The sequence below is a fragment of the Sander vitreus genome, chromosome 6 (assembly GCF_031162955.1).
Source record: "Sander vitreus isolate 19-12246 chromosome 6, sanVit1, whole genome shotgun sequence".
NCBI classification, from domain to species: domain Eukaryota; kingdom Metazoa; phylum Chordata; class Actinopteri; order Perciformes; family Percidae; genus Sander; species Sander vitreus.
In genome coordinates, this window is record NC_135860.1 from 33,879,847 (window position 1) to 33,898,587 (window position 18,741).

Consider the following 18,741-nt stretch of genomic DNA (forward strand, 5'->3'; position numbering starts at 1 on the left):
TAAAGTTTTTGATCATTCCGGCCCACTTTAACCCGTGGATGATTGATTAAGAATGTAGCTTTGCAGTTACTCTGAATACTCTCAGTGATGCATGGTTCAGTCATACCCATCCGGCCCGTTATGACAGCAAATATGCAAAAATATGCATAATCAACCACCCAAACCAGACAGAGTACAGAGACGGACTTAGGAGTGTGTGTGTTTGAGAAAGAGAGAGATAGAAACAAACAATCTTACTGTCTTGACAGTTTAAGTGTGGATTTAATTAGCGGAGGTATTTTGCTGGCATCAACATTATTAATGTTATAAGTTAGTAAACTTAAATAATTGAGTTGCAGTAATGTTTTTCAAATGGGTGTAATTATCACCGGTAGCCCGCTGCGGACAATATGCTTGACTGTGTGCCGCTTGCATTTTTTCTTTCAAACTTTATCGTGCGTTTCGCTTAGTTTTTCTTTAATGTTTATTAATATTGAACGTGTGCTATCAGGGTTCAGACCTAGTCTATCTATAAGAGGAGTGTCAAAGTCTTTGTTGAAAGATAGTACACAGCCTCCATGTTTAATTACAGCCTGCTGCATGTAACTTCTTTTCTTCTTTTCTACAGTTGTTGTTGTCTTGAAGGGTTGATACATTTTATTTATTTTTCCTTAACACTTAACTTGCTGTCTCTCCCACAGTGTTTGCAAACGCTGCATACGCAAGATGGACCACCACTGCCCCTGGGTCAATAACTGTGTTGGGGAGAACAACCAAAAGTATTTTGTGCTTTTCACAGTAAGTTCACTGCAGGAATGAGTCTGCTATTAAATGGGCTGACAAAACACTTTTGTTATAAACTGAAGTAGGTTGCTAAAGACCAATTTTACCCTTGGGCAGTAAGAAGTTGCCATTAGATTGTAGCTTATTTGAAATGGGAACAATTTAAAAAAAAAAATAAGAAAAAAACAAGAAACTTTGGCAAAAAGATGTCCCACTTAGAAAAGTGCTAATTCTGTTGGAAATTAATAACATTTTCATGAATAAAAAGAATCAAGGTTATAATCAGGGGATCCTTTGCACATATATATGGTTCTTTTGTTTTTGTTTTTTTGTTGTTTTTTATTAATTTAATGATTATATGCTGGCCCATTGCCTACATAATCAGTTGTCCTCGGATAGGAGATAATCATTTCAACTTAACTAAAAAAACTGAATTGAATAATATCTTTACCACATGAAAGAGTACATTGTAATATGTATTAAAAACTACAATGAGGTTTTAACAATATTTACTATTTGTGGTTGCTCGAAATGTGACCCACATATTCGTCACCACCGTCAGATATTTATAAAAAGCAATAAAATAAGGCAACTACAAGGTCAACTACATTCCTCAGGACCCCATTTTCAAACCTTCAGCTCTGCTGCATGCTTCAGATCACTCAAGCTCCCTTAAGTTTGCTATTTTCTCTTAGACTTGTTCATATTTTTGGACACCGCTACTGTCACAACCATAACATGTCAACACCGTCTCTTTTGTATAAAAAAAATATTAGATTAGATTATGACATAAATGTATACTATTTAAGAAGAGGTCTGAAGTAGCTAGCAACAGAGGGGAAACAAGATGACTTGACTTTCATGTGAAAGGGTAGGTTTTTGTCACCACCGTCAGGTTTTCATGGATATCCTCACGGCTGTGGTTCGGTCTTGAGGCTGTAGCTGAACCACAGCCGTGAGCCCATATTTATTGTGATCAACAATTATATTCTAGCCTCCGTTGAGGACCATTTGGAGGTTTTTGTCACCACCGTCAGACTGTACGTCAGACAGAAAACCTGACTATGGTGACAAAAACCTACTCTTTCACATGATATGCATGCTCAGGATTGTTATTTTTTGGACCCAATAGTTAAATAAAGTTGTTAAGCAAGAAGCCATTGACTTGTGTGGTATACATTTTGGAATTGTATGTTGTAATGAGGCCAATGTCACCAGATTAGTGTCACCACCGTCAGTGAAATCACCACCGTCAGAGGGAGTTTTATTTGTTTTAAATGAATATGCTTACAATATGTTTCTTCAGTGCTGTTGAGTTATTAAAGTAATAGTCTCTTTTAATACGTTTACTTTAAGCTAAATAAAAAAACATTACTTCTTCTATTTAGCTTAAAGTAAACGTATATTAGATATTTTAAAGGAGTACTCACAAAAGTGAATATTCAACATTTAACAGCATATGTGTTGATGTGTGAATGCCAGATAATGATTTAAAAACTAAATGCATATTAGACCAAATAAATAAAAAAAATTGCTTTTTATTTTGTCTGACGGTGTTGACAAAAACAAAGTAATAACTGGAAAAACGTCTATTTTATGAAAAAAATACAAAATGAGGAGGTTTAACCGGTAGTTTGCTGAACAGCCAATACCTTGACTCTATACCTAACCTCTTCAGACATAACTGCAGCGTGAGTTTCTAACTTCTAATTAAAGCTGTGTGACATTCTAACTGAACTACTTTAGTTTCCTCAAAAAAACAAAAACAGTAAAAATAACAAATAAATGTCTAAATTATTTTTGTCTTATTTTTTTGTGTAAGTGTAAACCATAATCAAAGTAGTACTCGCTCAATCAAAGTGCATGTTCTTTTTATGCTTGGGTTATGCTAATTTCGAGGTCAAAGCCAGACTCCGTCATACTGGCTGCTGCTCTGTACTTGTGTACTGATATTGCGAGACAAATTTTCACCTCAATGGGAAATATCTTCACAATTTAATATTGCAAAATCTCACTTCTGGTTATGGCGTGGTGCTGAGCGATCGTGTTTCGGAGCCCCTCTGGTGAATTTGCTGTAAGTGGTCAGCTAAGCAGTCTTAATTAACTCGTACATTTGCCTCAAGTTTCATTAACACAACGACTGCTCCAATGGCACCAAAACCAACCAAGCAGACGCAAAAACTTTTGAAGTTTGACTCCACGCTGAGCCCCTCGAAACAAGCTAACGAAGAAGCTAACAGCACTAGGGAAGCAGACTCAGGGACTAATGTAAGTGATTCCAACCAAATTCTGACTGCAATTCAGGCGTTGAAGGATGACTTCACGATGAGGTTTGATGCAAGGGCTTAAGGCTAACGTGAATGCGATTATAGTCCGTGTAACGGAGGCTGAGGACAGAATTGGTGCCAACCAAGATGACGTGTCGCTGCTAGCGGACAACACGGCCATGAAAGCAACTATTAAGGAGCTAGCGTTCAAGGTTGACGACCTGGAAAACCGCAGTCGACGGTCCAACCTGCGCCTGGTAGGCATTCCCGAAGGCAAGGAAGGGGCTGACATGTCCGTGTTTCTTGAGGGATGGCTGCCGAAGGTGCTTGGGGCTGATACTTTCCCTGGACCCTTGTTAATCGAGCGAGCCCACAGGCCCGGTAAAGCTAACGAGGATAGCATGGCTAACAGAGACGGACCGCAGCAATCGGCACGGCCCAGGGTGGTGATAATGAAGCTACTGAACTACCCGGTCAAGACACAAATCATAAGAGCGGCCAGGCTGAAGGGACCCATACTGCTGGACAACCAGAGAATAATGTTTTTTCCCCCAACGTCTCCACTGACCTTCTCAAACGCAGGAAAGCCTTCAACCCAGTGAAAAAAGACTTGGCTGCCCTCTCCATCCCGACCCTGATATATGGAGTCACTATCATGCTATTGATCACCTACAAGGGGAAACGCCACACTTGTGAGGATGGTGGAGGATTTTGTGAAAGAAATCAGGAGTCAGAACTGTCTGAACTACACTGCAGGCTGGATTCTCTACTCACAGAGTGACGGCTGATTCATTATGAACGAGTCCAGCGCGGGTTGAATGCACATCATCAGGTCATCGGCGTTGCATGATGTTAGTGTACACTAATGTCTGTATCGACTTGTACCGGGGTCCGTGCATTGTCGTAGACACATGCAGCCTCTTTTCTGGAAATCCTTGCGTGTCCACTGAGGTCCGCTGCGTGTATGTACAGGTGCTGGTCATATAATTAGAATATCATGAAAAAGTTGATTTATTTCAGTAATTCCATTCAAAAAGTGAAATTTGTATATTATATTCATTCATCACACACAGTGATATATTTCAAATGTTCATTTCTTTTAATTGTGATGATTATAACTGACAAATAATGAAAATGCCAAATTCAGTATCTCCGAAAATTAGAATATTACTTAAGACCAATACAAAAAAGCATTTTTAGAAATGTTGGCCAACTGAAAAGTATGAACATGAAAAGTATGAGCATGTACAGCACTCAATACTAAGTTGGGGCTCCTTTTGCCTGAATTTGCCCAGAGTCGATCAGTCTGTGGCACTGCTCAGGTGTTATGAGAGCCCAGGTTGCTCTGATAGTGGCCTTCAGGTCTTCTGCATTGTTGGGTCTGGCGTATCGCATCTTCCTCTTCCCAATACCCCATAGATTTTCTATAGGGTTAAGGCCAGGCGAGTTTGCTAGCCAATTAAGAACAGGGATACCATGGTCCTTAAACCAGGTACTGGTAGCTTTGGCACTGTGTACAGGTGCCAAGTCCTGTTGGAAAATGAAATCTGCATCTCTATAAAGTTGGTTAGCAGCAGGAAGCATGAAGTGCTCTGAAACTTCCTGGTAGATGGCTGCGTTGACCCTGGACCTCAGAAAACACAGTGGACCAACACCAGCAGATGACATGGCACCCCAAACCATCACCGACTGTGGAAACTTTACACTGGACTTCAAGCAACGTGGATTCTGTGCCTCTCCTCTCTTCCTCCAGACTCTGGGACCTTGATTTCCAAAGGAAATGCAAAATGTACTTTCATCAGAGAACATAACTTTGGACCACTCAGCAGCAGTCCAGTCCTTTTTGTCTTTAGCCCAGGCGAGACGCTTCTGATGCTGTGTCTTGTTCAGGAGTGGCTTGACACAAGGAATGGGACAGCTGAAACCCATGTCTTGCTTACATCTGTGCGTGGTGGTTCTTGAAGCACTGACTCCAGCTGCAGTCCACTCTTTGTGAATCTCCCCCACATTTTTGAATGGGTTTAGTTTCACAATCCTCTCCAGGGTGCGGTTATCCCTATTGCTTGTACACTTCTTTTCAACCACATCTTTTCCTTCCCTTCGCCTCTCTATTAATGTGCTTGGACACAGAGCTCTGTGAACAGCCAGCCTCTTTAGCAATGACCTTTTGTGTCAAGTCAGCAGTCTTCCCCATGATTGTGTAGCCTACAGAACTAGACTGAGAGACCATTTAAAGGCCTTTGCAGGTGTTTTGAGTTAATTAGCTGATTAGAGTGTGGCACCAGGTGTCTTCAATATTGAACCTTGTCACAATATTAAAATTTTCTACTGAATACTGAATTTGGGGTTTTCATCAGTTGTCCGTTATAATCATCAAAATTAAAAGAAATAAACACTTGAAATATATCAGTCTGTGTGGAATTATACAAGCTTCACTTTTTGAATGGAATTACTGAAATAAATCAACTTTTTCATGATATTCTAATTATATGACCAGCACCTGTATGAGGCCATCTCCCCGCATCCATCTGTGAGGTTGTCAGCTTTGTGTCTGCCTGGCTCAGAGCGCCGTCTAGTAAAAAGCCACGAAGCTTAAAACGCTATCAAAAGTTAGCTTTGGCTGCTTCTCGCTTGCCATGATTACTCTGCTACCAGCCTCTGTCACGTCCTGTGTGGAGCTTGTGAGCGCGCAGCTGAGAAGGCAGTGTCGCTGTCAAATCTGTCCCTGGGAAAAGTAACGTTGGGCCGCATTGAAAAAGGAACGTTTCGTTACCTAATTTTCAGTAGTAGTGCGTTACACTACTTTTTTAGCAGAAAAACTAGTTACGTTACTTTGTAACGCGTTGCACCCAACACTGGATAAGGGTGAGGAGAAGATGGCCTGGTCAGGTGTTTTCAGCCTCTTTTAGCTCTAACTCAAGAGGGGTAATAACTCTTATATACTTATACTTATACACAAAACTGTGCCCTTTAAGCTTATATGTGTCACTGAAGACCGGCTTGGCAGATACCTTTATTATTGAATGTGAATTTCTTTCAGTCAAAATAAATTTGGTTAATGTATACGGGACAAATATAGATAATCCAACCTTCTTTAGACAGCTTTTCTTGATGTTAGCTGCTTTGCCTGGCCAAATTATCATAGGTGGAGACTTAATTGTACACTCCAACCGGAATTGGACAGATCCACCGGTGTTGACACCTCTCACCCCTTGACTAGAAAAGAACTGCTTCAATGCATAAAAGATTTTTATCTGGAGAAGTAAATATTCTATCCAGAGAACCTTTTCTTGTTACTCCGGTACTCATCAGAATCTTTCTAGAATTGATTATTATCTGGTCTCAGCACAGCTGATTCCAAAAATTTCAAAATGCTGGTATGACAGCATCCTAATCTCAGATCACGCTCCAACCTTGCTTCTTATTAAATTTTCGAATGTGGTTAAAGTCGGAGACCTAGAACATCGTATCTTATTCCGTTCCAGATTGGAAAAAACACTACCTAGCCTGCTGAAGTTGATGAGAACATTTGGTACCTTTTCAGGCTATAAAGTAAACAATAGTAAATCAGTGATAATGTTTTTGACAGAAAATGAGAGAAATAGTCTCCCGATCCCTACACCATTTACTGTGTCAAAACAGGGTTTTACTTATTTAGGTGTCAAAATCACCCCTACTATTGACAAAATGATTTCAGTTAATTATGACCCCCTTGTGGAGAACGTCACACAATTGATAAATAGATGGACCAAATTACCCATATCCTTAATCGGACGCATTAATATCCTAAAAATGTCAATTTTAAGTAAATTTGTATACCTCTTCCAGTCAATTCTACTCTCTCCAGCTCCTTCCTCCTTTAAATTGCTTAACAAAACATTCACAAACTTCATTTGGAATAACAAATGGCCTAGACTCAGACTTTCCTTGTTGTATTTACCATATGACCAAGGTGGACTGCAATTTCCGAATTTCTTATGGTACTTTTGGGCAGCACAAATTAGGGCTGGTATGTTTTACTTTCTTCTCCGGGAACCATCACCTTATCGTGGTGGAGAGGTTTGTGTGTCCCTATGAACCTGAGGGCTGTGTTGTCTGGAGCTTTGTGCTCCTGGTAGGGTCTCCCAAGGCAAAGTGGTCTCAGGTGAGGGGCCAGACAAAGAATGGTTCAAAAATCCTATGAAAAATCGAGGAAGGGATGAAGTGACCCTGCCCGAGGAGCTGCCCTGGAGCCAGGCCCAGATGGAGGGCTCGTCAGCGAGCGTCTGGTGGCCGGGTTTGCCACGGAGCCCGGTCGGGCACAGCCCGAAAAAGCTACGTGGCGGACATCCTCCATCCCATGGGTCCCACCACCTGTGGGAGGAACCGCTGGGGTCGGGTGCGCTGCCACATGGGTGGCAGTGAAGGTCAGGGGCCTCGACGGACCAGACCCGGGCAGCAGAGGCTGGCTCTGGGGACGTGGAATGTCACCTCTCTGTGGGGGAAGGAGCCGGAACTTGTGCGGGAGGTGGAGCGCTACCGGTTAGATCTGGTGGGGCTTACCTCTACGCACAGTCTTGGTTCTGGAACCATACTCCTGGATAGGGGTTGGACTCTTTCTTCTCCGGAGTTGCCCAGGGTGTGAGGCGCCGGGCGGGTGTGGGGATACTCACAAGCCCCCCGGCTGAGCGCCGCTACGTTGGAGTTTAACCCGTGGACGAGAGGGTCGCTCCCCTACGCCTGCGGGTTGTGGGGGGGGAAAACTCTGACTGTTGTTTGTGCATATGCACCAAACAAGAGTTCAGAGTATTCGGCCTTCTTGGAGACCTTGAGTGGAGTCCTGCATGGGGGCTCCAGTTGGGGACTCCATAGTTCTGCTGGGGGGACTTCAACGCGCACGTGGGTAATGATGGAGACACATGGAGAGGCGTGATTGGGAGGAACGGCCTCCCTGATCTAAACCAGAGTGGTTGTTTGTTGTTGGACTTCTGTGCTAGTCATGGATTGTCTATAACGAACACCATGTTCGAACATAGGGATGCTCATAAGTGTACTTGGTACCAGAGCACCCTAGGCCAAAGGTCAATGATCGATTTTATAATCGTTTCATCTGATCTGAGGCCATATGTTTTGGACACTCGGGTGAAGAGAGGGGCGGAGCTGTCAACCGATCACCATCTGGTGGTGAGTTGGGTCAGGGGGTGGGGGAAGACTCTGGACAGACCTGGTAAGCCCAAACGGGTAGTGCGGGTAAATTGGGAACGTCTGGAGGAGGCCCCTGTCCGACAGACTTTCAACTCACACCTCCGGCGGAGCTTTTCGTGCATCCCTGTGGAGGCTGGGGGCATTGAACCCGAGTGGACAATGTTCAAAGTTTCCATTGCTGAAGCTGCGGTGAGGAGCTGTGGTCTTAGGGTCTTAGGTGCCTCAAGGGGCGGTAACCCACGAACACCGTGGTGGACACCGGTGGTCAGGGAAGCCGTCCGATTGAAGAAGGAGTCTTTCCGGGATATGTTATCCCAGACGACTCCGGAGGCAGTTGCAAGGTACCGAAGGGCTCGAAGGGCTGCAGCCTCTGCCGTGAAAGAGGCAAAGCAGCGTGTGTGGGAGAAGTTCGGAGAAGACATGGAGAAGGACTTTCGGTCGGCACCAAGGTGCTTCTGGAAAACCGTTTCGCCACCTCAGGAGGGGGGAAGGGGGAACCATCCAAGCTGTGTACAGTAAGGATGGGACGCTGTTGACCTCAACTGAGGAGGTAATAGGGCGGTGGAAGGAGCACTTTGAGGAACTCCTAAACCGACTAATACGCCTCTATGGTAGAGGCAGAGCTGGAGGATGAGGGGGGGATTGGCATCAATTTCCCTGGTGGAGGTTGCTGAGGTAGTTAAACAACTCCACAGTGGCAAAGCCCCAGGAATTGATGAGATCCGTCCAGAAATGCTTAAAGCTCTGGGTGTGGAGGGGTTGTCTTGGTTGACACGCCCTCTTCAACATTGCGTGGAAGTCTGGGACGGTGCCTAAGGAGTGGCAGACCGGGGTGGTGGTTCCCCTTTTAAAAAGGGGGGACCAGAGGGTGTGTGCCAATTACAGGGGTATCACACTTCTCAGCCTCCCGGTAAAGTCTACTCCAAGGTGCTGGAAAGGAGGGTTCGGTCGATAGTCGAATCTCAGGTTGAAGAGGAACAATGCGGATTCCGCCCTGGTCGTGGGAACAACGGACCAGATCTTTACTCTTGCAAGGATCCTGGAGGGAGCCTGGGAGTATGCCCAACCAGTCTACATGTGTTTTGTGGATCTGGAGAAGGCGTATGACCGGGTGCCCCGGGAGATACTGTGGGAGGTGCTGCGGGAGTACGGGGTGAGGGGGTCCCTTCTCAGGGCCATCCACCTCTGTACGACCAAAGCGAGAGCTGTGTCCGGGTTCTCGGCAGTAAGTCGGACTCGCTTTCAGGTGAGAGTTGGCCTCCGCCAGGGCTGCGCTTGTCACCAATCCTGTTTGTAGTATTTATGGACAGGATATCGAGGCGTAGTCGGGGTGGAGAGGGGTTGCAGTTCGGTGGGCTGGGGATCTCATCGCTGCTTTTTGCAGATGATGTGGTCCTGATGGCATCATCGGCCCGTGACCTTCAGCACTCACTGGATCGGTTCGCAGCCGAGTGTGAAGCGGCTGGGATGAGGATCAGCACCTCTAAATCGGAGGCCATGGTTCTCAGCAGGAAACCGATGGAGTGCCTTCTCCAGGTAGGGAATGAGTCCTTACCCCCAAGTGAAGGAGTTCAAGTACCTTGGGGTCTTGTTCGCGAGTGAGGGGACAATGGAGCGGGAGATTGGTCGGAGAATCGGCACAGCAGGTGCGGTATTACATTCAATTTATCGCACCGTTAGACGAAAAGAGAGCTGAGCCAGAAGGCAAAGCTCTCGATCTACCGGTCAGTTTTTTGTTCCTACCCTCACCTATGGTCATGAAGGCTGGGTCATGACCGAAAGAACAAGATCCAGGGTACAAGCGGCCGAAATGGGTTTCCTCAGGAGGGTAGCTGGCGTCTCCCTTAGAGATAGGGTGAGAAGCTCAGTTATCCGTGAGGAGCTCGGAGTAGAGCCGCTGCTCCTTTGCGCCGAAAGGAGCCAGTTGAGGTGGTTCGGGCATCTGGTAAGGATGCCCCTGGGCGCCTCCCTAGGGAGGTGTTCCAGGCACGTCCCAGCTGGGAGGAGGCCTCGGGGGAGACCCAGGACTAGGTGGAGGGATTATATCTCTAACCTGGCCTGGGAACGCCCGGGATCCCCCCAGTCGGAGCTGATTAATGTGGCCCGGGAAAGGGAAGTTTGGGGTCCCCTGCTGAGCTGCTACCCCCGCGACCCGACCCCGGATAAGCGGATGAAGATGGATGGATGGATGTTTTACTTTGTCGATGACCACCCCCCAGCTTGGGTTGCAATGGAATCCCAGAATATCACAGTGCCATTACATTTGTACATGTATTCGGCAGATAAAAAAAAAAAAAAAAAACTTGGCATAATGCCATTGCTTACTGGGGTATGACAAAACGGCTTTCCCAATTCACGCCCATTTTTGGTAATAATGACTTCCACCCAGGCAAGGCAGACCTGGGTTTTAAACTTTGGTCCTCCAAAGGTCTTGCTAAAATATCTGATTTGTACAATGGAAAGGAATTTGTCATTTGAAGATCTTAAATCCAAATATGGCATTCCTACAAACATTTTTTAAATATCTCCAAATCAGAAATTATGTTCTATCTAAGCAGTGTAATAGCCTGGCGCTCCCCCCCCCATGTCCATTTTAGAAGACATCACATTAAAATATTTAAGAGCTAGGGGACTGGTGTCTGTGCTTTACAATCTGTTTGTTAGTGGATCTAGTGAGTCTTCAAATAATATTTTACGGGCCTGGAATATGGATTTAGATGAAAATGTATCGGCGGAAGAATGGTCAGTAGCCTGCTCTTTGGTAAAAACCCAATCTGTAAACTCACATTCTATACTGTTGCAATATAAATGGCTGAGTAGACGGTACATTACTCCTATCAAGCTGCACCACTTTAACCCAAATATTCCCGACACTGTATGTGGTGCATTGCCAGGTCATGGAAAAAACCAACTGACTGTGGCGTTTCTGAATGGTTAAACGGAGTGACTTCCGCACTTCCGGCACTGGAAAAGATAAGTTATTTCACAAAAAACAGGATTGATAGGTTTTGGAGTATTTGGCGTTAAGCATTTTTTTTATAATTTCCTTGAAAATGAAAGTACACAAAGTGATGGAGGGAGTGATGAACTGACTTGATGGTTACTGTGGCTGGTCCCCTTTTTTTAATTTTTTTATAAATGTATTTATAATTTGTTTATTCATTGTGTAAAGCCGTGCTCATGTGCACATATATAATTTTAGTATGCTAGTGCATCATATGTGTATATGGATGCAAAAAACATTTACATACTTATATACTACTTTCATCTCGATTTTGTATTAATTTAACATAACTGTTGTGATCCCTTTGTTGTGGGGGTGGGGGATGGATGCGCTATGTGCGATTGCTCTGTTTGTGTGCGCCATTTGTGCATGCTCTCTGTTCTGTTTTTTGTTGCTGTGCTTGTCTATGTTGTAAAGAAAACAAAAACCCAATAAATATGTTTGAAAAAATATATGTATATTGCAAGATCTCATGGGACAAGATCTCGTCACACCTCTAGTAAACCCTCTGTTTGCAGTTAGTGTATGTAATGAATGGTCCTTTATTGTGTCTTCTAACCTAGATGTACATTGCACTCATCTCCTTCCACGCTCTGCTCATGGTGGTCTTCCATTTCCTCTACTGCTTTGAAGATGATTGGACAAGTGAGTTTTTTTTTTTATATTAAACCTATGTAGCTCTTAATTCCCTTTTATTCATCAAAAGAAAAAAGCCTTTCTTTTAGTAGGCCTACTCAAAACTGGAGTTAACTGACAATCTTCCGTTAAAATGTTTGTGGCAGGATACCCATTATATATCATTAAAATAAAACTATGTATTATGCCTAACTTTATACAGAAACAGTTTTTTTTTTTAATCAACATTGATGTATGTGTCTATATCCACTATTTCCTTGTATATGCTTTAGAAACATGCATTTTGTCATGCTAATGGCAGACAAACCGAAAGAGAATCATTCATACATTAAAACAAACAAACAAATGAAAAAGCAAAAAATACAGCACTGTAGGAATAATATATGGGTCCTCTCCACAGCTATCAAAAATACAATATTCACAGGAATGAATAATATTTTGTGCAAACAACATTCCTGCTGGACTTTAGTGTTGCTTCCTTTTCCTGCTGTACTGTAAAGGATCTGGGTTGCATAGCAAGCTGTGAACCTTTTTATAAGTTGAATGTGATCAGCACATCAGCAGACAGCATGCAAGCCACATTTTCATTATTGTCTTGTGGTAAAGTGCACTTACTAAAACATGAAACCTCTAAAGGCCTTAACGCTCCATGAACCTGTTTTGTTTGCCATCCTGGTGTCATACTGTCCTACTAAGGTTGTGACGAGACACTCGGCTTATGAGCCGATACACGAGATTGGGTTCAACTAACTTAACACTATTTTAAAGAAAACTTCAATGAAGAAATATGACAATAGTCTTTTTTTTCAATCGAAAGTCATAAAATGAAAAACGAGGAAAAAGGTTTTGCAAAACTCAAATGACTGGCTTCTCTCCTGCATCACTAACCTCTTCAGACCAAACTGCGGCGTGAGCTTCTGCCTTCTAATTTAAGCTGTCGGTTACCTAACCACAGCTTAATTATACTTTTGTTTCCTCAAATAAAAATAACGTTTTTTTTGTCTGTTTTCTAAGTGCAAACCATAATCAAAGTAGTACTCTCTCAATATTCAAAGTGCAACAGAGACTTTCTTCAACAATGATACACTGCTCAGCCTAAGATATGGAGATGTTTTTTCTACCAACTGAGCTATCCGGGTGATCTCTCTCTAAAGTTCTAACGCTGGGTTTTACAGGTAGCTTTTTTCCAATTGCAACTCCGATATTGCTCTGCAAAAGTTAACTCTGAGTCAACTTTGGACACGAGGCAGTGGATCTTCTATGCTAATTTCGAGGTCAAAGCCAGACTCATGGATGTATTGTAAAAGACCAACTGTTTACTGATATCACGAGACAACTTTTTACCTAGACGAGAAATCTCGTCATGTTTTAATACACCTATGTCTTACTAGGATGTCCGCTTCCTGACTCGTGTTTAAAAAAAAAAAAAAAAATAAAAAAATAAAAAGACAGAGAAAGAAAGCTGCGCGAGTCAGCACCACACTGAACTGAAGACTGCAGCCATGTGTGTGTCTCGGGCGAGAGAAAGACAGCGGATAGAGTGGCGGTACCCTCTAACGTTGGGTTTTATAGGCAGCTTTTTTGGGCCCGAGCACTGACTTGTCGGTCGGTGATGGCCAGAGATGTATAGTAACGAAGTAAAACTACTTCACTACTGTACTTAAGTACTAAAAGGGAGTTCTCCTACTTCCACTTTTACTTGAGTACATATTTTCGATGAGTTTAATACTTGAGCACATACATTTTTTCATGTGCTGCATCGTTACTCGTTACAACCAATCACCGTGAATTTTGTGACTCGCAATTTTGACAAATCACCGCAACGTTTCCGCAAATTTGACCAATAACCGTTTCCCGTGACTTCAACCAATCCCAGCAGTCCCACGTGCTAGACTTTGTATCAGTATGTGACTCTGAGAGCCAATGACCAAGTGAATTCATTTCCTTGTTTATGATATGAAGACGAGACGTGTGTGACTCGAACATCTCACATTTACCAACAAAACATACAGTGAAAGACCGTGCAAAACATTTCAGACCGTCCTTCCAACCTGTAGGCCTATACATTTTAACATCAATGTAACGTTTTTTCACTCTAAAGTTGCTGAAAGCTGCTGCTGTTTCAATTCTGTCGGCTCTCTGCAGCGGGCGGGGCTGCAGCTCAGTTCTCCCTGCGACTGACGCGCGCACACACAAACACACACAGTGGATGCAGGAAAAACCAGAGATGAGACGTACATGATGACCTAAATTGAGGACAGTTATGCTGGTTATTGTAAGTGCAATGATAAGTTAAAGTCCAATAAGTATTTTATCAAACCGTATGAATGTGTGTCCCAGGCTGCAGGTTAAGAAATTAACTAACAATGTAAAGATCAACAAGCCACTGACACATGTTCAAATTTGATTCATTCAATAAATTATTATTTTTTGTATTAAATCCACCAGCCATTTTCATATTATACAACATTTTGCAGCATCCTGAGCCTTTTTGGTAAGGTTACTAGGAAATCTCAATTTTATTCTCCCCAAAACAAGTTTCCTTTTTATTTTCAAAGAAGTATACAAATAAATTGAAATAATATAAACAATATGATATTCAAACTTTTGACTGCTTTCTTTAATAACTACATAACACAATATTTGTACTTTTACTTTCCGTACTTGAGTAGTACATTTTAAAATAAACTACTTGCAATACTTAAGTACAATTTGTTTTTGAATACTTTAATACTTCCACGAGAGTCCAAACCTGGAGACATCTATCGAGTCAGGTTCTTAGCGCTACCTGCTGGCAACAGGAAATCAGCCTTATGTGACAAACATCATCTGATTTACATTAATTTACATTTCATTTTTATTGTGTGGTCTACACATGATATACAGCAACATGACGTATAGTGTGTGTGAAAAGACAGAAAGTGTGCGAGTTTTGATGTTCCCTCGCCAAACAGGAAGTGGTTAGTATCCCCCAAACCTATCATGCTTTACAAGAACCCTGGCCTGAAGACATCTACATGTTAGTATTGCGTTATAGTCATAGCGCCCCCTACTGGCAACAGGAAATTACAGGCGTTATACTTTGATGTGCTCCTTTTTTAGCGGGTTAACTAGATCCATCTCAAATGTGTGCAGGAAAGCCTTAAGACTGTGATGATGCTTCGTTTTGAATTTTGTGAGTCTGTGTTGAAGCACATGGCTGTGGTGTCATGGAGAACTTCGATGTTACGCCATGAGGGAGGAAGTTGTTGTAACTTGAATGTACATGATCCAATCTGCCCCAAATTTTCATGCAGGATGACAGTCCAGGCCCGAAGACGACCACAGGGGTCCCGGTCTTGGGTGTAGTACATTGGCTCAATAGGGCCACCTACAAACTTTCAAAGAAGAAGCCCTTGCAGTGCATTTTACCTACATGTATGAAATTTATCTTGTTCAGACTTACAAAAAAGTGCATTTTCTTAACGTTTTGGACCATTTGCAGGTGTTGTACTCTTGTTGTACCCTCTGAGGTCTAAGGATGTTTTAACATATCTTCGTAAATTTACCTTTTTAAGGTATTTAAATATAACTGATCCCCAAGTGTTTCATAACAAAATGTTCAGAACAAACGCAGCTTTCCGTATAGTGACGCCCACCTTTTTTCTAGATGTGTAAAGAGATAATTTGGCGCTAAAGCTGAAACGTTGATGTTGGCTTTTTGAAAGTGCTCAAATCTCTTGCAGGCATATCAGTGGCACCAGAATGATGCACTGAAATCCGCGTTGCTATTCCTGCAGCAGCAGGATGTGTTACGAGGAACTACGGCAAAATAGTAGCCCGTTAGGCACGACGCAAAGCCGAGTGAAGTGAAAATAAATTTATAAATCGTGGCATGCCATTAATACGATTAAAAAAATTAATGAGTTATGCTTGACCCTTAATTGCATCGCGATTAACGCGTTAATGCTGACAGCCCTACTTAAAACTCTTTTTACGGCACAAACGTAGCACAAAGGAAGTACAAACGAATAGCAGTGTTTTTAATAATTTTTAGATGACATGGGGGGCCAGCTTCACGCAGGTTTAACAAACTCCTCCTACAGTTTTAACCTGATTGACTTGCAATTCGGTCAGTAACATTTATTTGTTTTATGCTTGATTAGAGAACAGGCTTGAGAGCATGTACAAGTCAATAAGTTATAAGCTATATCCCAATTCAGGGGCTGCATCCTTCAAAGTCTAGCCCTTACCCTTGCGTCATGAAGCGCCACTCCTGTCGCCTAGCAACCTTGACAGCAGCAGCTGATCGCTGGGGCCAAACGGCGAGAGGACCACGGAGAGGTAAAATAAGATAGGCTTAAGTAGTTAAAGTGCTCATATCATGCTCATTTTCAGGTTCATAATTGTATTTAGAGGTTGTACCAGAATACACCATATATTTGTTGTACTGCACATTGCTGCAGCTCCTCTTTTCACCCAGTGTGTTGAGCTCTCTGTTTTAGCTACAGAGTGAGACATCTCACTTCTGTACCATCTTTGTTGGGAGTCACACATGCGCAGTAAGTACTGCTAGCTAGTCAGTTGCAGAGTATGAGGGAGTGCCATGTTAGCAGCTAGGCGAGCATTATAACGTGTGTTACAAAGTGACACACGTTCGTCACAGAAGTAAATGCTGGACTACAGCAGACCTGTTTGGAGCAGTTTGTGAACAGTGTTTTCTCTGGAAGATGGTAAGTCCCTTTGGGGTGGACTTTGGGCTATTTCACTTTGTAAACCTATAACGTGCACAAAAAGATATATAATACAATAAAGGAAAGGGGAAAAGCCAAAGAGCATAATATGAGCACTTTAAATCAAACCGTAATGTTAATATATTAACGTTAAAGCGGTTTCATGCTTCTTGCATTCAGCGCGGTCGGGGTGCTGCAAATGGCACGCATGATCGCTACGAACCGTATGGACTTTCATACTGATTTCGGTCAAAGCGGCTGAAAATACAGACTTCTTCTCTCCTGTAGCCAATCATTGCAACGCGGTATATGCGACCGCATCCGCATTATTCAGGGGTGTGATTCTTCCAGATAAATCCGGAAATCCGGCTTTTCCGACCTGAAAACGAAGCTCTCGTAAATCATGCAAATCCGCTTTTTCTTTTTTTTTCTTTTTTTTTTTCCCCTGCAAGGCACAGGTCGGGGGTATTGGTAAACATAATGACCGGTCGTTTTTTGTGCCTCTGATTCATATCACTCCGCAAGTGGTCCATTAATTTGTCACGATGTAACTTCATTCAAAGCAGAGCTCCACCAAAGAACCTGCAATCGTTGCGGAAGGTTATTTGAATAAGAATTTTGGACGTGTGGGGGCGAACTATCTTCTTAGCTGAAGCCGACAACGGGACAATATTTTTATTTTTGCAGTGAGGAATATTTTAGGAGCACCATTTTCGGCAGTGCAGAGAGGTAGTGGCCCACACTAACTTGGTGTTGAGCCGGGAAACATGGCTAAAAGAGCTCTACAGCGAACAGATGTGCTGGGCGAGCCGTCAGTCGGTGGAAGCTAACAGAAGCTAGTTGGCGTAAGCTGACAGCTGACCAACGCTCCCAAGTGATCGGCGGAGACAGGGAGTACGTGTATTTGAAAGAGTCCGGCAGTTGTGGCAGATGAAGGTCCAGTCGGAAGTTTGGATGGCGAGTCCACTGAAGTCCACTGTGGTCTGAAGGGCTAATCCTCGCTAGATCACTAGCTAGCGGTAACAGTTAGTCGGGAGGTTGACAGCTAACAGTCGATCGATGGTGAGTAACGTACGTTACACAGGCTGGAAGCAGCACAGAGTCCAGAGTTGATAAGTGTGGGGGTGGGGGTAGAAAGGTGTTGAGAATGACCAACACCTAATCTTAAACTTAGGGTACTTCATTTACTACGACCCAATCGGAGGTTACTTAAATTGGGACGTTCAGTCAAAATCGAGCATGTCATCTTCAAACGGGATCTCTGTTTGCAGGGTTCAGACTGTACCGGACCCTCCCGGTGATCATGATGCTCTGGGGGACCGGCTGCGCAGTGAGAAGCCGCTGCTGACGGGCGCAGAGCTCTGCCGGAACTCCGACTGCTGTCTGTCCGCGTGGCCGTCTGACGGCATCAGTATTAAATTGAGACAGTTTCATTACCGGTTAAAAAGTCTCGTTATCGCGTTAAATAGTAGTCTAATTCGGTACAGTTGGTTTTAACGCCTGATGCGAAGTGTAGGCCTATAGGAGTACACATGACAACCCTGAACAAGCAGCGTCGCTCTGCTCAGTCTTTCTGCTGCATTCACGTTGTAGTTTTCCACCTTGTAGGTTAAACTCTGCAATTAATCCGCGGTTCACATGTATAAATGAACTGTGGTGGTCCATTACACTGTAGGCTATATTCAACATCACTGATTAAGTACAGTTTCAGGCACGTCCAGCTGGGAGGAGGCCTCGGGGGAGACCCAGGACTAGGTGGAGGGATTATATCTCTAACCTGGCCTGGGAACGCCTCGGGATCCCCCAGTCGGAGCTGGTTAATGTGGCCCGGGAAAGGGAAGTTTGGGGTCCCCTGCTGGAGCTGCTACCCCCGCGACCCGACCCCGGATAAGCGGATGAAGATGGATGGATGGATGGATGATTAAGTAGCCTAAGTCAATCCTAAATTTTTCAACTTGGGAGCAAAACATGCTCCTTGGGGGGAAAAAATTACCATAAAGCCCTGTTCATGCTAATTAAACAACTGGACTTTAGGATCAAGTGTTGTCGTATCCGGCCCATGTCGGATGTGAAAGCCCCCTTACTGGACTACTGAATATAATAATATTCCATTATATTTTGAATTGTTACCTGCCACCAGGATTTTGTGATTTCCTTGCAATAAATATTGACATTT

At 43.4% G+C, this 18,741-nt stretch overlaps 1 protein-coding gene across 10 annotated transcripts in view; it reads left to right on the top strand.

Moving 5' to 3' along the window:
* The window catches only part of LOC144520132 (palmitoyltransferase ZDHHC3-like), a 91,347-nt gene that overhangs the window by 31,350 nt on the left and 41,256 nt on the right, over positions 1–18,741 (top strand). For 6 of the 10 annotated variants that reach the window (XR_013502181.1, XR_013502179.1, XM_078253822.1 and 3 more), the window contains one exon: positions 11,781–11,862. Coding sequence is in view for 7 of the 10 variants with exons in the window: in XM_078253822.1 (XP_078109948.1) it covers positions 11,781–11,862 (82 nt within the window). In the remaining 3 variants the exon portion in view is untranslated. Of the gene's footprint in view, positions 1–680; positions 778–11,780; positions 11,863–15,149; positions 18,264–18,741 lie in introns of those variants that run through there. The other 4 variants (XR_013502180.1, XM_078253821.1, XM_078253825.1 and 1 more) reach the window with 2 other exon arrangements.